This window comes from Lissotriton vulgaris, unplaced genomic scaffold (genome assembly GCF_964263255.1).
Source record: "Lissotriton vulgaris unplaced genomic scaffold, aLisVul1.2 SCAFFOLD_4168, whole genome shotgun sequence".
In the NCBI taxonomy this organism is placed as follows: domain Eukaryota; kingdom Metazoa; phylum Chordata; class Amphibia; order Caudata; family Salamandridae; genus Lissotriton; species Lissotriton vulgaris.
In genome coordinates, this window is record NW_028253907.1 from 139,859 (window position 1) to 165,060 (window position 25,202).

At 44.7% G+C, this 25,202-nt stretch overlaps 1 protein-coding gene across 3 annotated transcripts in view; it reads left to right on the top strand.

The window, feature by feature from the left end:
• The window catches only part of MTHFSD (methenyltetrahydrofolate synthetase domain containing), a 142,327-nt gene that overhangs the window by 104,355 nt on the left and 12,770 nt on the right, over positions 1-25,202 (top strand). For all 3 annotated transcript variants that reach the window (XM_086951515.1, XM_086951514.1, XM_086951516.1), the window contains 4 exons: positions 518-631; positions 1,089-1,179; positions 3,550-3,662; positions 9,981-10,106. In XM_086951515.1, coding sequence (XP_086807641.1) covers positions 518-631; positions 1,089-1,179; positions 3,550-3,662; positions 9,981-10,106 — 444 coding nt within the window. The remainder of the gene's footprint in view (positions 1-517; positions 632-1,088; positions 1,180-3,549; positions 3,663-9,980; positions 10,107-25,202) is intronic.

Consider the following 25,202-nt stretch of genomic DNA (forward strand, 5'->3'; position numbering starts at 1 on the left):
TTGGGGTCACACAAGAGGGATATACGACAAAAAGAAACACTTTCTTATAATAATTCAAGGAAACACCGTTTGAACGTACCTCAGGAACCACTAAGACACACTGTAGAAAACAGGCATGCGATAAATAAACAAAGCAAGACACTGGGAGACACAGGAATCCAAAGATAAAGAGATGGGAAGACATGCATAGGTAGGCGTAAACACTGGTTATGCTAGGAGACATGAGATGACAACGACAACAAGAAACATTAACAATGCCCCTAAACGGACCCAGGTCTGCAGAAATTCAAGATATTGTTGTCTACTTTAACTTTAAATGAGCTAATTGTTGTTGTCTTATTTGTGATCCTTTCGCTTTAATTTTATTTAACAAGTTATAAATTAATTGGCACAATACAATAATTTGTTAAATACACACATTCTCACACTGGTACTTTTTTGTTTTCTCTTCTTCTCCAAAATAAAATGAATCTACTTATTTCAAATGTGGTTCTCTTTTTTTTTTTTTTTTAATTAGGCAAGAAAAACACTATTGGTCCCAACGCCACGTCTCAGAACTGGCCTCTTTAACAAAATAATTCCACCCCCAGGTGCGACTAAAGACATACTGAGAATTTGTTCTACGTCTCAGGTGAGTGTGTCACCTGTCAGTGAATTTTAATTAATTCATGACACTGAAAATAAATGTGCTTTAGAGGAATGTTATAGTCATCACCCCATATTGTAATGCTTCTTATACATTATAAAAGTCCAACAGAGATTCGAATATACTCTTTGTATGAGAAATAATTTTAAAAAAGTACATGTTTAGAATAGTTATGTTCTGAGCTTCACATTTTTCAAATAGAGTTATCTATAACCTGTGGTGGGGAAATCATTTTGCAATGGTTAACAGTAATCAACTGCTATGTCTACTTCATCATCTGTCATGGCACCACTTAACTTGTAGGCAAAGAATACAATAAAACGTTTTTAATTTGTGCTTACCTCACCAATACTGTATCATGAAGTCTCCACTTCAAAACAATACCAGTGTGCATCTTTAAAAAACGGTACATACAAGTGTTGTACTATTTTTATATTTGCAGGGAGTCAAAGATTACAGTGTGCCAATCGGCCTAGATGCAAAAGTCCACGTAGACCTAGTTGTTGTTGGTTCAGTGGCTGTTTCTGAAAAAGGTGAGATAGTAATTGTGCATTTTGTATGTGTACTTGTTTCTTCAGGATCGAAACCATGCTTGAAAGCATCTGCCAATTGGGGATCCTGTACTTGGTGTTAAACATACTCTTTATCAGTGAATACTTCAAACATTAGTAGTCCGCTCCTTTCCAATACAAATTTCTTTTGAATATTTCAGAGACATATGGCAGTCAAACCACACCAGTAAGACCACAAATCACCACTACTTTGTTACTTGCAAGGATATTCTTCTTGAAGGCCATGCCCCTTGTGGGAAACGTCCTTTTGGACGAAGCCTGAATCACGCTGTGCAAACACAGTGCCAGCATTAGCACACATTCGTTTAGCACGCAAGTTGTAACAATGTCTTGCTTTTAGGGGGGTGCATTGGTGTCCTAAACGCATGCAGAATACCGTCATACATTCGTCCCTTGTGACAGTGTATCCACCACCAGACAAAGTTGAAAAACTGGGTGGAATCCATCCCATCCACTGCTGCCAAGGTCTCCATTGCCTGAGAACTGCTTGCTTGTCTCCACAGCAAGCAGAGAAAGTTGGCAAAGTAGGTTCAAAATTACATTGACCACTATCCCCACACCAGTTTGACAGTGGACCTGTGAATGACACCACATTTTTCATGGAGTATTTCTTTGTGCCCCAGCAGTATGATAGAATGTCCTAAGGTATGCCGAATAGGCATAATGTCACCATATGGTGGACTACAGTAACAGTGGCCCTCGTGTGCTGGTTTGTCGTGTGATAAATGTACTGATAGGTCAAATCACAAATTGTACATTTGCAGGGCACCACGAAACAACTTAATGAATATTAATTCGGCAGGTTACTCTTTTCAATCCCCCATGATTCATGTTAAATGCAGGAATGAGCGCCTGCAAGGGACCCCAGGCCTCTGTCCTTGCATTTTATTTTAAATCATGAAGAAAAAAAAATTAAAAACAGCCCATGCAAATTAAGGGGACCGGTGCTGGTTTTAAAAAGAAAAAGTTTTCCTCTTTGGAAAGACATTGGGGACAGCAGGTAGTGGTCCTGTGACAAATGCCGCTTTCCACCGAGAACACCGTCATGATTCACAAAGGTGAAGCTGTCCAATGGAGATCTGGTGCCAACCCCTAAAGGTGTCAGTATGTGATGAATAGTTTGCAAGTGTATTTTTGATCGCAGAACTTTGATACATTCCTCTCCGAATCGTAAATATCCCGAGGAGTTCTAGTGTCCGGCAGCAGCTCAGGGACCTTCATTGGCTTCCCGTGGCACGGCGAGTAAATTTTAAAGCACTGACCATGATTCATAAGGCACTCCATGGTTCTGGCCCTGTATATATCAGAACGAGGTTCACGTTCTATCTGCCTAGGTGACCTTTGCGTTCCTCGTTTTAACGTCGGCTGGTGGTCCCTAGGTTCCGCTGGTCGCGGATTGGGTATCGGTCTTTAGCGGTTAAAGCTGCTGTGTTGTGGAATGCTCTTCCAGCTGACCTCGAACATACCCAGGAGTCTCCTATCTTCAAAAAACTTCTCCAAAACTTTCCTGTTTAAACAGCTGATTTAATATGTTTGTACATGCATGCCACTGTTCTCCTACGCACCAGGACACTCCAGAGTATTAGTGCGCGGTATAAATCTTTCTATAACATAAATGGGAGACGAGTGCCCCTTTCATGCCTCCTCCTATTTGCGATTCAAAGAGGGTCACAAAAGCCCTTTTACCAGTCGGAAAGACTTTTCCAAACTGTAAAAGTGGTTTTGTAAGTAGGAAAACTGTATTTTGCAACTCAGCCCTGTTATTCTGTGAATTGCTGACTGCGACTGCAAAATGCTTTTGAGCTTTGGCCCAAATGTTTCTTGTAGAAGTACAGAATTTGTCAGTATGTGAACGTTTTCTTAATCATCAAAAGTCATTTCGAGAGTTTTTTTATGGCGAGGTTGCAATCACAAAACAGGTTGCTCTCTGAAGTAAGACTGTAGCGAGACTCAACCCTTGCAACAGAGTGAAATCTTAGTTACTGCACTAAGCATAAAAGCAAACGAGTTAAGGATAAACCTGTTTGTGCATATAACACATAATTAGAAATGTGTCATTTATGTGGAAAAGACTATGTTTTTCTTAAATTATTCTAATAGAATGGACAGTCCCAGACACATGTCAACATACTCGTTAGCACTGTACTTTCGTCCCTTGAAGCTTTTCTCAAACTTGTAGCTGTATCATTGCAGAAATAAAGTTTCAAATAACCCCTTATGTTATGTCCTCCTATTCTCTTCAACAAAAACTTAAGTTATTGTCTTTTGTCTCTTTCCACATACTTCAGAGTCTATAACTTCACATACTTATTTTATGTATCAAACATACAGGATGGAGGATTGGGAAAGGTGAAGGATTTGCAGACATGGAGTTCGGAATGATGGCATCAATGGGAGCAGTGAACAAGGATACGGTGATAGTGACCATAGTCCACGACTGCCAGGTAGGTGCAGACCAGGGCAGTTCTAGGATTTGTGGACCCTGGCAGAAGGGGAATGTGCATACAATGTAGATGATGCAGCTAGTTTTGAAGGTGAGCAAAGGGAGCCTATGTGTTCATATTTCTTCAGGTCCTAATGAGATGTACTGTAGTATGTAGGTGCACTTAAGGGTGGCCCAGTGTGGATTCGAATTCTAAGGGGATTTTCAAGATATCAAATACAAGATGGGATGTGTGGCTCAGAAGATTTTTGAGCAAGAGAGAAATGAAAGTTTACAATTAGTTTGATGTCTGTTAAAGACATCACTCCAATCACTGTAAAATACCTGAAACTATAGAACACAATTATATGTAGGCTAAAAGGGTTTAATGGCATGTGCCCTGAGTCATTTGATTGGAAATTCTGATTTGATTGGAAATTTCTTGAGTGCAACAAATGCCCATGGGCGTCAAGGTGCTGTAGTCTTACTAGGCTGCTAGGCAGGAACTGAAAACGGGAAAGAGATGATAAAAGGTTCCCAGAATCTGCTATGTCTTACCAAAGTGTGAAGAGCCAAGTTTTTAACGCCTTTCTAAAAGGAAGATTTGGTTTTATAGAGGTAAGATAGAGGGGCAGACTGTTCCACAGCCCTGCTTCCACGACCAAAAAGGCTCTACCTCCCCAATTCTTCCTGCGTACTCTGGGAACGATCAACTGATTGGGAGCTGCAGAGCAGAGATTTCTGGCTGGTACATTTCACTGGAACATGACTTTAATATCCACTGGACTTGCTGAGTAGAGGGCTTTATGAAAAATGCACAGTGCCTTAAACGATATGCGCTTTTCTGCCGTGAGCCACTGCAAATCATCACGACCTTTTGGTGCTGATTGCCGCTTAGGTATATCCAGCATGATTCATGGCTACAAGACCCTATGAATGCCCTCAGCAACCTGTAAAGGGTATGACACTAATCATTAGAATACACTTAGGCGGTTCCTTTGTAAATATTGCATGATGGTTAATGTTAATTGGGATTTCTATAGCGCATAATCTTCTGCTTATCTCTAAGCCCTTTGAGAGAGAGCCCAACCTTGGCACCTCTGTAGAGTGTGCGCCCCGACTTGGCCTAGGCTGTGCCCCAGGCTTCTGTGAAAAGGAGTGTTTTTAATTTTTTCCTAAATGGGAGGAGGGTTGGTTCCTTAAGGAGGCCAGCCGGCACTCATTTCAGAGTTTAGGGATCATTGTGGAGAGGGCTCTGCCCCCTTCCGAAGAAGTCAGGAATTGGGGGCAAGCCACCAAACCAGCATCCGAAGACCAGAGGGACCGCCCTGGCGCATAATTTACCAGGCGTTCCATAATATCTGCTGGGCCTGTCCCTGGATGGCTTTGTGGGCTATGCGTAGCCCCTTGAATCTGATTCTCTGCTTGACTGAGAGCCAGTGTAGCTGGGGCAATGGGGGGGTGGCGTGGGCCCGCCTTGGGAGCCTGAAAATCAGTCTGGCCGCGTCGTTCATGACTGCCTGGAGTTTTGTTAGCAGCTTTTCCGGGAGGCTAACATACACAGAATTCCCATAATCTAAGCGAGATAGATGCAATGCTGACACTGCCATACGGAGTGCCGTGAATGAGAAAAGGGGGGCTAGTTTCTATAACAATCTTAGCAGGCTCACGCATGTACCCACCACGGTAGAAACCTGGTGGGACATGAAGAGTTTGGCGTCTATTTTTATACCCAGACTCTTTACAACTGGGGCTGGCTTGGGAGTGGGGCCAAGCTCTTGTGGCCAGAAAAGATCACTCCAAGGGTTTATATTCGTGGTAATGGCCAGTACCTCGGTTTTATCAGGGTTATTTTTGAGGGAGTTGGTTGTCATCCAGTTGACTGTGAACTTCAGGATATTCTGCAACCGTACATGGGCCGTGGGAGAGGTGTCAATCTGGATGATAATTTGGATGTCTTCCGCATAGTTGAAGACTTGGCATTCTATCCCAGTCAATGGGGTCACCAGGGGCTGGAGATAGGCATTGAAAAGAAGGGGGGATAGTGCTGATCCCTGAGGACCGCTGCACGTTAGCTCAACCGCATCAGACACCTGGTCAGCAAGTTGGATCCTTTGAGATCGGCCTGACAGGAAGGACGCAAGCCATTGAAATGCTGCCCCCTGGACTCCTAGCTCCCTAATCCGCGACAAAAGTAGGCCATGGTTGACCGTATCGAATGCCATGGACAGGTCTGGTGATTTAATTAACTATTTCAAGATATATCTCCTTTTCCTGCTTTTCCCAGTTTTGCAGCATACCTGGTAAGCACATGTCCAAATGCAGTTAAATTGTGCTGCTAGCCTTCTCCACCAACTGGCCCTTTTCTTGGACCTCTTGGGCCCCACAGTGTTGGACTATGGGTATGGGGCCCAAGTGAGAGAAGCCTGGCCTCTAGGGTTGCCAGTATTTTACTAGAATAGCCATTATTTTCATGTCTAAAACAGAAGAAAAATTGGATAAAAGAACACAAGCTGGTATTTTTTTCTGCAGGAGGCCCAAGACTGGGTTGTCTATGGTTGGTCTTCCTTTGCAGCACACTAGGCAAAACAATAATAGCCTGGAATGCTTACTACAATGCAAGGGCTGAAATTAATGCAAGCATTTTACCCTTCAACTTTTTTCTTCTTCTCAGTGAAAGGTCCTAAGTACAATGAGGATGCCATAGCTCCCTGGGTCAAATTATACAAACTGCATGACTCTGCAAAGGTGTGACAAGGCTGAGACCAGCGTGGGATACTTGTATTTCTGTTGGCGGGGACATGACTTGACATGGCTGGACTGTTCTAACTAAGCAGAACCAAGACCGATTTTCTTAAGGTGTCCGTCTGACCGTAGTAACACAGGGAATAAAAAACAGGGACTGGATTTCTGCCCAAGTAAATACCAGTGTCTAAATTAATTCATTAATTCCTCCCATTTCTTCTTGTTTTGCGCAGTAGAGCAAAAGCAGAGCAAAAAATCTCAACAGAACATCTAGGGTATAACTATATGAAAGAAAAAATCCTTAGTTCATTGTCGCAATAAAAACTCTCAAATTGGACAGTGAGCAGAATACAAAGACAACCGTGTACAGACAATGATATACATAAAAGTAGAGAATACAACAACATATCTGTCACCTTAAAATTTAAAGTCTGGGAAGCCAATAAAAATGACTTCTATCAGTGTGTCTCCCAAGCTCTGACCCCGCCGAAATAATTATTTCATCTTGTGTAAGAACTATCATCTCCTTAGGCTTTCTCAGCTGCCTTACAACACTCCAAACAACTATGTGATAATCTTGCTCAGTTGTTCTTCAGCAAGGTTAAACTACTATGTGACACATTCAGGCAGAAAATAATTCTACATGAGATAAACTTTCTATGACAATTTACTACATTGGTCACTTTAAATTATTTCACATCAGTATTGATGCAGCTGTTACAAGCTAGCGTCCGACTGGATTATGCCCAGCTAAATTGATAAAACTTCTTTTTCTCAGAACTCAACCAATGGACTTGTTCAAATGTTCTTTAGGACAAGGAGTTTTCCCCATCACATGGAGAAATGGACTTTCAAATCAGTTTTTAAGAAAACCCACTCTTGACCAACAAGATCTCAACAACTTTTGACCAATTTGCCTTCCACCATCCCTTGGCAAACCTTTGGACAAAACTGGTTTATAAACAGCTCCAGTATTTTGTCACAGACAGTAATCTTTTGGATAATTCTGGACAGGCCACAGGGCAGAACTAGTGGTCGAATTGGTTTTGGATGCCTTGTCGATAATGGGGGTTTTAGGGCACTAGTACTTTTAGAACTGTTACAGCCTCAAATGCCACAAATCATTCCACCCTGAAAACAACGTAGATGAAGTGGGGAGGTGTTTGGACTGCTAAATCTTCAAATGGATTACGTAATTTACATCTGAGAAGCATATGGTCAATAAGTTACCACCTTTTCATTTCACAACTAAGCGGGTAAACTATGGATTTAATCCACTCACCTACAAAACCTAGGGGTCAGTTTCTATATATGTTTCCAACACTCAAATCATATTTAACCTTTCTAATCTGTGTGTAGATATGAACCTTGTAAAAGATGGAAAGACGTTGTCCAGTTGTCTCACCTTAACACAGAAGTGGATATCCTTGAACTTACTGAAGATTAGTCTACCAAAGCCAAGTGCTGCTAACGCCCAAAGCATCTACTTCCTGGCCCGAAATTGTGCAACCTCCTCCATGCCTAGCTAAGGACATTTGCAGTCTGGAACTCAATCTCAACATCAATCAAAATACAAAGGACAAAAGTGTCTAGTATGTTTTTCGGCCTGCTCAAAATCTTGAAAAAACCTTTACCATAAATCAAAAGCAACTTGGACATAGTGGTAGCTTAAGTCCTTAGTCATTATAGGTTGTGTTACAGTAAGGCCATTTATCTAGCCATTCCTAAAAAACAAACAAATAAACTCCTATCTTGATTTTAACTCAATCAAAATGCTTCTGCCTGTCTCTTTATTGACACCTCATGACATTGCAAGATATCACCATTCCTAATAACACTACATTGGTAGCCAATCAAACTAAAGTTGCCTTTAAAGCCCTTATGATCGTACATAAATTCTTACATCACTATATAAACGGTCAGTGAGGATTAGAAAAGTGCTTAGAGGGATGGGTGGAGTTTAAGGAATAAGGTAGAGGGATGACTGGGTGAAGTTGAAGGGATGAGGGATGGATGGAGTTGAGGGGTTAGGAAGGGTTTATAGGGATGTGGGGTGGTTGGAATTGATGGGTGTGACAGGAATCTAGGGGTCAGGATTGGATGAAGTTTAGGCATGGTGAGAGGTTCAAGATTCAGGGATGGGTGGAATTTAGGGCAACTGGAAGGGTATTGAAGCTCAGAGTGGTGAGGGTTTTTTGAAGTTTGGGAAAGATGGAGCTTAGGAGTGGTTGGGGTTGCATGGGTCAGGAAAGGGTGGAGTTTAGAGTTTTGAAGGGTTTTGTACGGGCCTGTGATGGATGGAGTGTATGGTAGTGAGGGTTTTTTATGTGTCGGGGATAGGTGAAGTTTAAAGGTGGCTAGGGTTTTTTTGGGTTTAGGGATGAGTGACTTTAGGATTGGTAATAGGGTTGTAGTGGTCACATAAGAGACATTTAATTGGTTTAACTGCTATTCGACGAGTTTGCAGGAGCCCCCTACTGACATAAACCTGAAGAACTGTAAAAGCTCTAGGAGGGAAAGTTTGACTTTGGGTGAACTATGAAAACTTTCAGTTAGTCAGCTCTTTGCATTACATTTTTTCAATTCAGATCATACAGGCCATAAATGACTCCATTGATGGTTGTCTAACCGCTGACGCCAAACAGAGATAACCAATGATGTTTCTTTTAGGCAGGCAAGGACTTGGATGGGCCAGCTAAAGCCCTAAACGAAGAAAGATGATTGAAGAGGCTGCAGAGGTCATACCTGCCACAGATGGTCAACGCTAATTTATCCTGGTGTCCAGAATGGAACTAAGAATATAAGAAATGTAGTTTAGCTATTTTTTGTTACTACCAGTGGTGCTGGACAGACTTTCATTGCTGCTCACTCGTGTTCTTGAAAAACATTCTGAAACAGGTCACACAATGACCAAGTCTTCGTAGCTGTTCCTCAGTCTTTGTGCCTAGGTCAGCATCCTCTCTATAGCCACACTAGAACAAAACTGCTGGCCTCTTCTCCGCGGTCCTCCGACTCAGTCACCAAACCCTTTTTGAGAAGTTCTTCAGACTCCAGTCACAGCGGCAAGTCTCTTTCAAATGCAGGAGTATATCAGAATATTGAGGGACACGACGAAGGCAGTCTCTCACAGCCCCAATACACAGTTTGCTTAGTCAGCAAGTGATCGGGCTACCTTTTTGCTGCAGGAAGGAATAAACCATTATTGTATGTTTTAGAGTGGCAAAGCATGGCACATTGACAAGCACAGATTCATATATTAGGCTTTAGGCTAAATAATATTAAATGACAGACCACCACTTATGTGTCACTGTGATATCAGCATAAACTTATGAGTTCAAGCAAGTTTTGAGGAAAGTTAAAAGTTCCTGTCTGTTTCTAAGTCATGCATCTTAATGAAACTCTATATGCCAAACTTTGTGTTCCATTTCACTCTATAAGATTTGTAATAGTCTTTTTTGGAGAGGGTTCAGGCGCATTGCATATTTTATACTGTGCACTTTTGAACACCCAAACGTCTCTGTAGCCATAGCGTTTAGAGTTGTCAATAAGCAAACCTGCAACGCAGGAAAATATTAATTGTTTCAGTTCTTTTCAGGTGGTGGATATTCCAGAGACGCTGGTTGATGACCACGATCTTACGGTAGACTATATATTGACGCCAACCAGAGTTATTAAAACAGGATGTGAGCGGCCCAAACCTCTTGGAATTATATGGTCTAAGGTAGGATTCTGCTGCTTTACAGATCATATAACATGCTAATTATTTCCAGTATTTTCAAAAGAGTGGGTGCGCCGACAAATGTAGCACAAAAGTGTCTCTGGTAGATTGTGCCTACTCTCTTTTGTCTTCAGAAACCAAAAGAGAGGGAGGTAGCAGTAGGCTCAGCGGATTCACTTAGCCTTCAAGGCAGATGTCAATCATCAAAGGAAGTGACCCGCAAAGTCAATGCTCCACAGGTTCATAGAGGACTCTTTTGAAGACCCTCAGCCACGCGATCAAACCCATCGCAGTGCGTTATCTCAGCTGGGGTGATATCGTGGGTAGCTTCATCAAAGTGTCCCTTTCTCGAAGTGAAAACCCATCCTCCTTCCTGGAGGTGAACTGGCCATATGAAGTTCACTATTGACTATTAAAACGAAAAACTGTGGCTCTATTTTGGTAACCTTGGGAAGTGCTTCCTGGAGAACGAGCAAGATATTTTTTTCAGCATCTGTCATTAAAAACAATTCCAAATTCCTAATTACAATGAATTTACAAATTTTTGTTCAAAACTTCAGTGAAGGACTTTTCATCAAAACTAATTGTGGTTGTAGACAGTTCCTCCAAATTTCTCACCATATAAAGCAGTGCCAATTTTCAATTCTCTTCTTTCCACTTAAACACTTTACTTATGTATTTTTATACTGGTGTGGCTTTCTTAATAACATTGGTAGTAGGTTTCACATTCTATCCACCATTTCAGCTTCTTCCACGCTATATTGTGTAAAAGATTAATCTTTCCGTAACTCAAGAATTTTAACTCATGTAATTATTGTCATTGTCATCAGTGTTGAGATGTTGGAATCCCTAGTACTAACCAGTTATCAGTTGATTTCCAACCTGCCATGTGCCAGATTTCACAGAGCCAACCCCAGAAACAGTTCACTGTCAAGTGTAGCAAGAAGTGGTCCAAATGCTGCGAAGATCAAGAGTCTGTGATTTTGTGGTAGTTTTAGTATTTTGATACAAAAAGATCATTACTCTTTCCCAGGAATCACTTACTCGTAACTTGGAGTTGAAATCTGAGCTATGGTGGTGGCTTTTAGGGGGATGGATTGCTCAGCACATTCACGTCATTGGTTGAAATGTGGGCTGTTTCCATTGAGGAGAATGTCTTACTAAACAAAAACTGGGTTTCGCCTATTTTATAACTGTTTATTGCTATTTTAATGTTATGTGGATTTTCCGTCTGACAGTGGGGAATAGTTATAGCATGTGAATCTATGAAAGATACCAGGACTGGAGAACTGAACTTACAGGTACCTCTTTTTATTACCAACTCAGAGCTCAACCATACCACCTATGATTCAGAAAAGCCCTTAAAACATTTTTTTTATAAACTTGTTTGCCTTAATGTATCTTTTTTCGGAATACTGTGGTGGAATGTCTGATGGTGATGTTCATCCTATATCCTACTGGACTCTTTACACCCTCTTGCTTACACTGTTTACTGTTTTGCTTTTTTCTCTGTTCAAGGTTCAATGTTCCTAAGTCAACCGGCACTTCATAGAACTTATAAATTAACAAAATTACTTGGTGAGAAAATGGATGACACGTATATTGAGTGTATGAGCCCCCTTCTGACTTCATATTGGCTTTCTTAGAAACACTTTTTTCCTAGGTAATCAGTTCCAAACCCTCATTATTTTGGGTGTTTTTTGTAAACCGAATTTAGCAGTTAGAGCAGTTAGATCACAATTCAGTTGCTAACTGGGAGCCATTGTAATGAGCAGGGCCTGCATCATCTTCTCAAAATTGAGATATTGCAGTTGTTCTTCCATCAAAGCATTGAAACAGTTGTGTTTGCCAATTATATAAAAAAAAAACAACAGAGAGAAATTCCAAGTGCACAATGATGCTATTATATCAATTAAAGCTAACTTCGGCATGCTAGTTGTCTCACAGATTTTTCGCCTGGTTGGTGGAAGAGGTGGGAATCTCAAACAGCTCGAGAAGTGGAAGATATTCTCTTCAATGTAGCATCTGAAGTAAACCCATCTTTAATGCTTTGGTTTTTGGCCCTATTTTAATTTCAATCTGCCAAAGTTCAGACATGCACATCTTCTGTCTTCCTTCCTGCTGACAATGGAAGTAACCTGAGCTCCCCTGAGAAACTTGTATATTTGGGTGTCCTCTACAGAGGAGTGTAACTTCAAACCTCTAGAGGTAATCCGGTTGAAACGTGGCCTGATAAAATAGAGTGTAGTGATGAGAGAGAGGTATCAACATTTCAGAGGTTTGAAGACGGCTTAGCGTGGCATAATGTGTCCAACACATCAAGAATGGGTGAAACCACATTGTCTTCGAAGCAGTTTTCCTTTATTTATTTTGCATTTATTTAATTAGCCTCTATATTTAAGTGGCTGGGCCGAAGCTTAAAGTTCAACATGTTGAATGCACCAGCCACTTTAAGCATAAGCAACCTGATCAGTTTTTGAGGAAGATATTCTGTCACAAAATTGTTGAATCTCATCTTAACATCCAGCAGGACACAACTTCTCAGTCGATTTGAGTTCTAATGATTTCTGAAGAGAACCACAGAAACCAAGGTTCCAAAACTAAACTGGTGGAGGAAAAGTTTTTAGATATGGCGACAATGAACAGAAGCAATATGAACAGAAGCGGTGCAATCACAAAGATAATAATTGGAAAAATACAATAAAGCATAACATTAACAGAAAAGAGCTCAAAAACACTTTTTGTTTTAGTAAAAAGCTTCATTTTGCAGTTTAAACTAATTATGCTGCTTGAAAGGTACCTTTTCAAAGCTAACTCTATCACAAATGTATCCTTTTCAACTGTTGAGTTAGAGATTTAGGAGGCTTCTTCCATGCCCCGCGCAATCCTAGGTGTTAATTACACTGTAGGTAAATATCGCTATTGCTCTGTGTTGTACTTAGTGTGAGTACAATTACAACACTGTTCCGAGCTTCAGTTCTTGACATGGGGGTAACACAGTAATACTGTGTAATCTGGTAGAGACTTCTAGCCACAGATTCTTACCTTAGAAATTTCCACAGGTGTTAGACTAAATCTGAAGATTTTTTGTGAGCAGTAACCCTGTGTGCCAGTTGAAGGCTTCTACTGGCTCTGTATGGTGTCATCAGCAGGTTCTGCGCCAGAATTGATTTCTGCGACACCTAAATAGGTGCCACCCAGACCCGCTGACATCAGTTTTTATCTATCTAAGCCATCCAGAATTATTTTGATGTTGTGTTGACTGTTTTTGAGCTATTACCTCCTGGTGGGTCGAGATGTCATCTCGAAAGACAGGTTTTAAGCCTTGCAGCGCCTGTCACTGACCGATGTCGGTGATGGACCTGCACCTCATCTGTCTGTGGTGCCATGACACCAAGTTGTACCCCATTTGCCGATCCATGGCCACTAAGGCTTTTGAGGAGCAGTCCCTGAAGCTGCTAGCGGCCTAGCATGCAGCTCTAACGAAATTGAGGTCCCAGTTGAGGGGAAGATCCTGGGATCGTTTGCAGAGCTTGAAGTCCTTTTCATCCCATTAGAAGTCCTCGGGACAATCGGGTAAGAGGCACAAGAAAAAGAGCAAGAAGTTAAAGTTCTCTTTGACTTCTCATCATCCATCGGACGACGGGACGAGGAAGCATCAGCTCTCGAGGCATGGTACTTTGGAGACTGTGCCAACTCTGTACCTCCCCGACTTTACAGTAGATGTGGCGACCCCTGCCCAACTCAACGAGTTTTATGAGGACGTGTTTCATTTTTGTGCGGCTCAACCTAGTCGACATGCCTCAGGCCTCATGGGGATCAGAGGGGGTCCTGTCTGATTCTACACCAGCAGCTTCAGCCCTTTCTCAAGTAGGCCCCCAGGGATCCATTCCTGGATCTAGACTGACACCGGTCGTACCATCTTGGCCTGCTCCGGCCCCAATCCTGATGCTGACGCTCCCAGCACCCACTTGTGGCGCCATCCCCATTGTGATCCCCAACTCTGAGCCAGATTGGCATCGCCCGATGCTGCCTGGACCTTTGATTCCTATATCAGAGCCTGAGCCCTTTTCCCATAGGCTAGGACTCAGGGATGAATGGGAGAAGTTGCTGGACCCTGAAGAGTACCAGCTATACATTGAAGACACTAATATTGGCTGGAGTGAGGAACTGGATGACGCCCTGATACTGGTATGCTTTCTTCCCCTATTGTGGCTACGGAGGAAGCCTCTTAAAATTGTGGTGCTGAGGGTGGCTGAGGTCTTTGACCTTCAGTTGCCCTCTGTGGCAGTCAAGACCAACATCTTGACAGAGGTGCTGCAACTGGGTGTCTCCTCATCGGAACTTCTGCTCCCGTTCAATGATTCCCTCCCTGATGTCCTGTTGGGGACCTGGCTCTTGTGAATAGGAGGATCGCCCGCTGCCTTCGCCCCGTGCCAGGGGATCCAAACTTCCTCTCCCAACACTCTACCCCGCTAGGAAGTCATGGCTCTCTTGGCAAGGGGACCAAAGAGAGGGTTTTTGGGGCCAGAAGCAGGCTGTGGTTGCTATTTCTGTTACTTTCTGGTCCCCAAAAAGGACAACAGCCTTTGTCCTATCCTAGACCTCTGAGCTCTCCGCTTCTTACTCAAGAAGGAGAAATTCAAGATGCTCATGCTAGCTGAGGTCCTGGCTGCCCTGGACCCAGGATACTGGATTGTAGCGATATTTTCATATTCCTGTCCTGCCCACCCATTAGCACTGTCTGAGGTTTACGGTAGGCCATGAGCATTTTTAGTTCGCTGTGCTCCCCTTTGGCCTTATCAGTGCCCCTCGTGTGTTCACCAAGGTGTTGTCAGTGCTTGCAGATAGTCTGCGGAGATCAGGGGTGCTAGTCTTCCCCTATCTCAACAACTGGCTGTTGACGGCAGGCTCACCCGAGACTGTCATCTTCCACCTCCAAACTATGGCGAACTTTCTGCAGTCGCTGGGGTTCACTATCAAAGTGCCAAAGTCACACCTGACTCCCTCTCTGGCGCTCCCTTTCATCAGGGGTGTTCTGGAACACAGTGCAGTTTTGGGTTTATCCTCCTGAGCGGCGAGTTTAGGATATTCAGGCTATGATACTGATATTTTAGCCTCTATCCTGGGTTTTGGTGAGACTGATTCTGAGGCTGCTGGGCCTCATCTCCTCCTGCACCCTGCTGGTAACACATGCCAGAAGGCATATGCAGGCTTTGCAGTGGGACCTTAAGTTCAAGTCGGTGTAACATTAGGAGAATCTCTTCAACTTGGCCCAGATCTCGTGAGGAACTGCAGAAGACCTTCAGTGGTGGTTAACCAATCACAGTTGGGTCGGAGACAGACCACTTTCCCTTGCCTAACCAGAGCTGACAATAGTGATAGATGCTTCACTCTTGGTTGGAGTGGCCATCTGGGAGAGGTGGAGATCAGAGGACTCTGGTTTCTGGCACAATCCGGACTCAACATCAGCATGCTGGAATGCCGTGTTAGCCGACTGGCATTGAAAGCCTTTCAACCCTCCATTAATAGAAGGCTAGTGCAGGTGCTCATGGACAACACCACTGCCATGTAGTACTGCAACAAACAAGGCAGGGTGGGGTTGTGTACCCTTTGTCAGGAGGTCCTGTATCACTGGGCATGGCTGGAACAGCAGAGCATTTCCCTGATGGTTCACTGAAGGCCAAGGCGGACCAACTCAGCTGTCAATGCTTAGCGGATCACAAATGACGTCTCTATCCAGAGGTGGCGCAAGGTCTCTTTTAACAGTGGGGAGTGCCTTGACTAGATCTGTTTGCCTCTGTTGAAAACAACCAATTTCATCAGTTTTGTGCACTGGAGTTTCCAAGGCCGCTCTTGTTTGGAGTCGAGTGGGGCTCAGGCCTCCTGTATGCCTTTCCACCCCTACCGTTATTGCCCAGGGTTCTCAAGAAGATCAGGAACGCCGGGCCCAAGTCATTGTTGTGGCTCTGTACTGGGCAGGGAGAGTCTGGTATCATGAGCTACTGAGCAAGGCCATCAATCCTCCAATCAGGCTGCCTCTTCGGGAGTATCTTCTGTCGCAGCATCAGGGAAAGGTTCTTCACCCGAACCTGTCCACTCTCTGCCTTCTTGCATAGAGATTGAGTGGCAGCAGTTGGCACCTTTCGACCTTCCTCTCTAAGTCTATAAAATGATTCTGGCAGCCAGGCGGTCCTCCATCAAGACAGTATATGCCTGCCGTTGGAAAACATTTGTGGCATGGTGTGAAGAAAAGTCAATTTCCCCTCTCCATCCCCTTTCTGCCCCGTTATCTGAATTTTTTCTTTTTGCTCTTTCCTTGCCCAGCAGGGCGCTGCATTGGGCACCATTAAGGGATGTCTTTCTGCTCTGCCTTCTTGCGACTCCCTGATCAACCCTCCTTGTTTAAATCCCCTATTGTACATAGGTTTTTGAAAGGTATCGTCCACCTTTATCTCCCTTCACCATTAATTATGCCTCAGTGGGACTTTAATTTGGTTCTGACATTTTTGATCAACACAAAAGGAGCACCAGGGGGAAAGAGAAAGTCAGGCCACCCCCACACAACAATTTATCAACAAAAAAGGACCTGACTCAAAATGAACAGCAATCCTTAACTTCCAGACACTAGAGGGGTCTACAATATTTTTCAAAGACTCCCCCACTTGGTACAGTTCACTGCTGCTAGTCCAAGTGTCTATATGTTCGATTTGTACCAAATGTCAATACACAACAGAAAAGAAGAACGTTTCCAGAAAAAAATTGAGAAAATTGTGAGAAAGGAGAGAAAGCACCTCACGGTAGTTACAGGCTTCCTGGTGTGCTAGGGAGTACCAACCAGCAAGCCCCCCTTGGTGTTACTACCGTGAGGTGCTTTCTCAACTCTCTCACAATTTTCTCTATTTTTTTCTGGAATATTTCTCTTTTCTGTAGTGTATTGACATTTGGTTACAAATCGAACATATACACACTTGGACTAGCAGCAGTGAACCGTGCCGGTGGGGGAGTCTTTGAAAAATATTGTAGACCCCGCCAGTGTCTGGAAGTTAAGGAGTGCTGTTCATTTTGAGTCCGGTCCTTTTCTAACATTTTTGATGTCTGCTCCGTACAAACCTCTACACAACTTTCCACTCAGGCTCCTCACTCTCAAAACCACCTTCCTGGTGGCAATTTCATCTGCCCTCAGAGTGAGTGAGATGCAGGCCTCATCATCTAGGCCGCCTTACCTCTCAGTCTATCGTGACTAAGTGGTGCTTCGCACAAGGGCCTCCTTTCTGCTGAAAGTGGGGAATACATCCCTTGAAGGCTAATCGATCACCCCGCTTACATTTTACACTCATCCACATCCCTTTAAAGAAGATGAGTGACTCAATTGTCTGGACCCAAAAACAGAAATTGGCATTTCTACCTTGACCGCACACGAAAGTTCTAGGAGGATGACTAACTCTTTCTGGGGTATGTTAATACAAAGAATGATTGGGCAGTGCAGAAGTTAACGATCTCTCGCTGGGTCGTGCTCGGCATCAAAATCTGCTACGCATTGGACAAGAAGCAACCTCCTCAACACTTGCAAGCTCATTCAACCAGAGCTAAAGCTGTGACCACTGCCTTCCCTTGCAGAGTTCCAGTTATGGTTATCAGCCAGGGAGCACATGGACTTCCCGGCACACATTCCCGGCACACATTCACCAAACATTAATATCTAGACAGTCAGGTCCGTGGAGATGGTTACTTCACCTGTTCGGTCCTACAGGAAATCCTGGTCTGAAATTGGTCCACAGACTCTCCTCCAGGGATAGTATTGCTATCTATTCAAATGTAAGGAATCTGCAGCTAGAAGGCTCTATGAAATGAACAAGTTACTAACCTTCATAACACCTTATCTGGTAGACTATATCTCGCTGCAGATTCCTCACCGACTCACCCAATTCCTCCCCGCTCTGCAGACACATTTCTAGGGTCAGTGTTGATCTCTTTCAGGGCCCTAATTTGGACACGTCAGTGTGCTTCATGACTCCGCACTTAAGGTGTGGAAAGCCATTAAAAGTAACTGACTTCAGAGCACTTGGGTGGTACCTATATAGGTGCAGCGGACGTCACTTCCGGCATGGACGATGCAGACGTCGCCACATGGAACCGATCAACCGCACCTACCAGTGCACAGGGGTACTGCTTACAACAAAATCTTCCCGATCCAGTTGACACCTGGGTACATTTAAAATGTAAGGAATCTGCGGCTAGATATAGTCTTTACCAGATAAGGCATTACCAAAGGTAAGTGACTTGTTTTTCGTGCTTTCTGGAGTGCAGTAACTCAAATTGCGAGCTGTTTGCACCAGATTTTACCAGCTGTGTATAATGCTACTAAAACCCCATGTGGTGTGGGGTTAAAGCAAAAGTTGATATCCTGATGCAGGCGCAAACTACTTTTTCAAAAGAATCGGAATCAGAGTTGATTTTATAATCGGTGCTGGTGCTCGGGGTACTGAGAACCTGCCCTCCTTTCACTTGAAAGGGGGAATACCTGCATTTCTCAGTGGGGGGGGGGGGGGGGGGGGGGGTCAATACTTTTAGAGGAAGAGTACTGGCACATCTCAATAACACACTGGTACTCTTGGCCAGTGAGTACTTACCCTTCTGTAATTCTCTTTCAACCGCTGGTAATAATGTGTTTCTAAGTCTATGTTTTCAGGGAAAATGTGAAAGTGGTGGGAGAACATTAGCACTGAGCTCCTCTCCACCTTTCAACCTTTAAGATAGCTTTTTTGATAATCATTTCAAAATGCGCATATAACTGCAGCCTGCAGCATGATTTGAACATTGACTTATTTTATTCTTCAGATGACAGGTTCAACATACTGGAATCTGGCAGTAGAGATGTTAAATTGCCGTCAAAGCTTCACTTTTATGAAAAAGGTCAAAATAATGTTAAAGTACTTTTACCGAGAAATCAATTCTAATCAGCTGGAGGCATTTTCGTACAGAATGTTCTTTTTCCCTCATTGCTACTTACAGAATAGTGGCTTAACCTACAGCAGCGATTGACTAAACCTAATTTCGCTGAAAAAATGTTGTACAAATTTGATCAAGACATTGGCGTTTCATCTTTGTTTCGGACATGAAAAAATTGCATCTATGGGCAGGATTGTGTCCAAGCTATTACTAATAATCAGGTCAAATTAAGGCTGCTGCTTTCTAAAATTCGTATACTTTAGGGGTAGTTTTTTGGCAGGAAAATATGTTTTAAATTATTTGAGGACAGCAGATCTACAGCGGGGAAAGCATGAAGGAGGGTGTGATGCTAAGCAGATGGAAGAAAGGTCGGCGGTCTAACCGCTTAATCCCCTATTTTTATTCTTTACATTTTTTTGTTTTTGTTTTTTGCCGTTTCCTTTGCGCCAAGAAACCCTGTCGAAGCATAGCATTTAAGTGTTTTTCCGCGTGTGTCATTACTAAGATACTTAAACCCTATCGGCTTATCCTCCACTTACTTTCTAATCAGCAATTTGAATATTTGCTGGACTCCCTCCAAGAACGGATCAGACAAAAAATATCGTATCATTTGAGTCCTTTGGTTCGGTTCCAAATAATCAGCAGCTGCAGAAAGGCAGGGTGGTCGGTACTTTCGAAAAATGTTAAAGTCTAACTGCTAAACCATGCATCCAGGGTTTGGAATTCAGAAGCTTGAAATTAGCAGTGTGGGTTTGCCCCTGTTTGCGGTCTAGTCTTTATGAGTAGGACACGATGCCAAGGAGTGTGCGGTGATTATCTTGTACCAGCAGCCACAATTATCAACTTAAAAGCTGATCAAGTAATTCTTGTAAATCACTGTGTTTTGGTATGATACGTGCAGTCTGAAAAATCTCAAAGCTGTACACTGCCTTTCCGTTCTATAAACAAATTTTGTTTGCAATTTCACCTTTGAACATCGTAGTGTTTTTTTTCCATACAACATGCCCAAACCACCTAATTCAAATCCACAAAACTCAGTTGAATTCTTCGGTTTGCTAGATTTTTAGGTCGAGCAGACCTAACGCTCAATGCGTGAGCATTGAGGGTGTCTGCTTCAGACCTATTGTGGCCCGTATTTAGGAATGTGGACACCAAACTGTCACGAGCGTCTTCCTTCGCAGTTTTCACCGTGGGAGCGCGCGTCTGACCCGCGCATGCGCAGCGACCCGCGCATGCGCAGAGTAACTCCCAGCCCTTGCTCACACAGACGCAGGCAGGCAGCCCCCACCCCTCTGCATGCACGCACGCACACACAGGCGAGCGCATTCACACGCAGGCACACAATTACAGGCACACAGACACTCGCTCACACACACCCCCCTCCCCCACAGTCACACGCACGCACACACACATACATACAAAGCCCGCCCGCACTCGCGCGCGCACATGCTTCCCCCCGCCCGCACTCGCGCGCGCACAGGCTTCCCCCCCCCACCCCCACCCCCACCACCGTCAGCAACCCACTCACCGGCTTCCTTCGTGCGGCGGCTCTCCTCAGCTGCAGGACCCGGCAGCAGGACTCTTCTTCCCTCCTTCGGCACGGCTCCGTCCAATCGCGGCTCTTCCGTGGGAGGCGGGGTAGGCTCCCGCCCTCCTACTTCCTGTTTCCTGTTGTCGCGCCGGCCTGCCTGACTTCCTGTTCGCAGGCCGGCAGAGTGACGGCGGTGATTTGCGGTATTCATTTATTTCGTTATTTATGCATTTTTTTAAATAGTCATCAGTTGTTCAGAACTCCGGCTTATGCTTAAATCTGCTTTAACGCTCAGAACCCTTTCATTTTTTGCCTTTTAACTCCAGACTGCAGTGCCCTCCCCTGTCTGGCTCCACCACACCACCCTCTTGCTCATCTCCCCCGTGGTGACGGTCGGGCAGGAATATCCCGGTGCAGCGGCGCGGCGTTTATTTTGGGGGTTGGGATCGTGTGGCTCTGCGATGCGAGCGGTGCCGGCTTTTTGCAGTGCCCTTAGCGGTGCAGGGGGAGCGAGGATGGGGGAGGGCCGTGCACTTGTGTTATGCTGTTTTGGGAGAGGGTTGTATAGTGGTGCTCAACAACGGCAAACTCGGGTTTCTACATCTCTGCGCGGTGCTTCAGGGCGTCAGTCGCTTTTGAACGGGTTGACTTGGCTAGTTGGTGTTGGGACCTCGGCTTGGGACTGGGGTGGACGCAGGTGGGCACATTTCTGCTCCAATGGGTGCCACCAGTGCCCAGGACTGGGCTCTGGAGGCCGATCCTCTTCCGTGTTTGGCAGCTGCCTGGGACGGAAACACAGCGTCTGATCGCAGGTCGGGCAGGTAGCCAGCTCGTCGGTGGCTGGCAGGCTGCAGGGCCGTGTCCTTACTTGCCAGGCCGCCCTGTTACTGCAGCCGGGGGCTAAAGGAAGTCGTAGAGCGGCAGGAGAAAGAAGCGGTTATTCTGGCCCCAGTATCCACCTATTGTTAAAATGTTAAGAGCCGGGACGTGCCAAACTTAAAACCACCGACAGCGGTATGGCGTCCTGTGGTACGAATAATGCTCAGAACATGCTTAATCTAAATAGAGAGCACAAGCGAACCATGCGAGCAGAATACTGGCATGAGAGCCCCAGGGGCGCCTTTCAGCGCCTCAGTAGATGAATGCCACTCGAACATTAATTTTGGCAAACGACATCCGAGCTGCTTGGTATGCCATTACTCTTTCGGAAATGTGTGAGGCAGGAGCTTCTGTGCACATTAAACTGGCTATAGTGACGCCCTTGACCGGACGATGCCAAGCGATTTGTTAGTTATGTTTTTTTCTCTCCCGTTAAACCATATTAGTCTACTGCAAAATGTGGAAGGCCTACTTCTTGAGAGCTCAAGCAGCGTCAATGCAGAAAATCATAGTTTTAGAATCCAGCTTAGTGTTTGAAGATTTAGATGCAACACAACTCTCTCATGCAAAGCGGGTTCCTTCGGGTCTTTTATTTTTTATTCCAGACTTGCTTCTACTGCTCCATTTAAAACAACATAAGTTACAAATAATAAACACGGAGGCGTTAATTATGAAGCGGTCTTTTATGACCTGCAAGAGGTTAATTATCAAAGGGCACTTACAAATACCTTTATAATGAAAAAAAAATCACAAATTACAGCTGAACCCTTAATGGTTGTGGCAGACCTAGCACAGTCGGTTGTAGCACAAACGTGGGCAAAGGGAAGAGTCTTTTTCCACCTTCTTTACCGGACACTATTTAAGGTATGGGATTATAGGTGAAAGAAAAGCCACCCAAACGCTGTTCTTTTTAAACCTGGTTTAGTTTGCGGTCGATATGTTTCGCTGAGACATCTGGACCCATGTTATCTTTAACTCCCAAGGGCCAGTGACCCGGGCGGCAGGTGGACACGATGCGCGTGGCCCTTTTACAAAAGAGAGGGGTCAAACGGAGCTGTGCTCTTAATCAAACATTTATGCTGTTTTTAAGCGTCCTTCCCTCCAACATGCATATCATGAAAGGACACCCCATTCTCACGATTACCCATAATAATATTCATCCTTCAGATGGCCGTCTCCGACCACAATGATACTGCCCAACATGTAACCTCAAAGCGCGCATGATTCCCACCAGCGTCTTCTACAGGTCAAGATTTCCTAGAAGAGGTCTCTATCTGTGGATACTCCGAAACTGTGTATTCAGCCATCCCTACACCAAAGAACTCACCCATCTCTTAATAAAGACCCCATCTCTCCATTTAAGCATCTTGACCTGTACCTAAAGGTGATTAGGTTTATAGCGGGTGCCTTATACGATTCATAAATAAAATATGCAATCTCCTTATCAACCAAGAACAAATGAGGGATTTTTTTTAATGAACAGTAACCACTAATATGATGCCTGGAACCAGTGAACTCGGGAAAGTTCTATGCAAGACGATGTACCACAGGCAGGATGCAAAAAGTGCCTATACAGGTCAAAGGTCACATGATTCAGATCAAGTCAGTGACGTTATTCCACCAAAATCACAGGGAGAGCGAGAGATTGGTAACACCCGCTCCTTGACCACTCATAATCTCATGCATCACATCACATGACCTTTGTCCCTGATGGCATTTACAGAAAGTGACATCACAGAGGTCATTGACTATGATGAAATTGCAGAGGTTATAAATCACATTATGCCTGGGCCCTGGACACTTTTCAAAGCAGAGCTGTCCAGGCGGTGTTATTGGATGGAAGGGACGAGCAAGGGATGTCGACGGATGACGTCAGTGTCACCCGCCTGGAAGTCAGCTGCGTGAAAGCTTGCGCGGTGCTTTGATAAATCACGTAAATACAAAACATGTTGCGTTACAAATGCTATAGGTGTCACATTTGCAAAAGGTAAAAGTATTGGCATTGTAAATGACAAAGCTAATTATTTGGCTATTTTCAAAACCAACACATAAATAAAAAAAATGTCATTTACAATACCAATAGCTCAAACTTTCCTAATGCGAGACCTATTGCATTGCAAATGCTTGTTATTAAAGGCTTACATCTAATGGCTCCTTGGCACTGTCCTGGGAGACTGGATTGGGCAGGATTGCTGGAAGATGAGATGGCGCTTGCTAGAGCGCACCCTTGCCTCTAGATACATAGCAATTGGAGCATGGGTACTCGCCAACATTTGAATTCACACAAGGGGGCTAAGGGACATTTAAGGACCAGCATGCACTACCTCCCCACTCTTAAATCATATCACAGAGAAAAAGCCACAGGTCCGAAATGCCTGAATGCCTGAAGAGGTCAGAATTATAGCTTCGTCCACTTAACCAAGCGTAGGGGGGATCCCTTTTCAGGACGGTTCCCCTTGCACACCAAGTGTCATGCTTCATCATAGGGGTGCCTCCTCGCGAGAAAGACCTAGGGGTCCATTAGGATGTCGGGCGGATTTGCTCCGCCAGGGTGGCGGTGGCCACCACCACCCTGGCGGAGCAAATCTGCCCGACATCCACAGCCCAATTCCCCCCCGCCATATTAGTATGGCGGGGGGGACCGCGGCGGTGCAAAACACCGCCCGCATGTTTTCCGCCCGGTCGCCTTGCGGCCGGGGCGGAAAACCTGTAACATGGTGGCGGTGTCTGTCAGACACCGCCCGCCATATTACTATGGGCATTTGTCAATGCCTTTCTGTGGCGGCATTGCCGCCACGGAAAGACATGCGGAGCCTCCCTGCGGGGGCCCGTTGCGGGCCCCCTGGGAGTCCGGGGCTTGGGGGGTGCACATGGGGGGTACCTATGGTACCCCCCCGTATTTCAATTAGCAACATGGCAGGCACCGCGCGGTGCCTGTCATGTTGTGCTTTGAAATGCACAACGTGCATTTTTACCATTGCGGCGGGCGGAGATTTCAGCTCCGCCCGCCGCAATGGTAAATATACAGGATGCGCCCGCCTGTGTGGCGGCCGCATCCTAATGCCCAATTCGGGACCCCCGCCCTGTAGGCGGGTGGTCCACATCCCCGTTAGGGTGGCGGGTGGGCAAAGCCCGCCCGCCATCCTAATGTGCCCCCTAGTCTCTACGCAGGCTACAACCAACTCTCTACGAGGGTTTCTTTCTGATGCTGAGCACTTGTTGCATACTGGAGGCTTGTCAAAGGTTAGTGCGAGACCTGAGGCCAAAACTTTATGATAGCCCTGTAAATGCTTCCTGCTTTTAAAGTCGAGCCTGGGCTGTGCATGCGCTGCTCTGCGAGACATGCTGTGTTCAGGCAGGGACTTGAAGCTCTGCCCACAATCCGTCTATATTGTTCATTGGCTTGTGTCATTGTCCACTGTAAACTGTGGCTGTTCATTAGTCAGTAGGCTTAGTAGTCCCTCCTTAGTACCGCCTTGTCTCATATTCTAACCTCCCATGGCGACACCTGTTACGTGTGTTGTTACTCGATAGAATTTAATTAAAGCCTCTGAGCACTATTTTCTCAAATAGCTTTGTCCTGCCTGCTGTTTGCAGGCAGGACACGCTCTCTCCTAATGCTTTTTAACATTTTTCTAGCACAGGCACTGAACACATTCGTAATGCAATAGGTCTCGCATTTGTGAGAGTTTAATCAATTGGCATTGTAAATGGCAACACCTTTTATTTATCTGTTT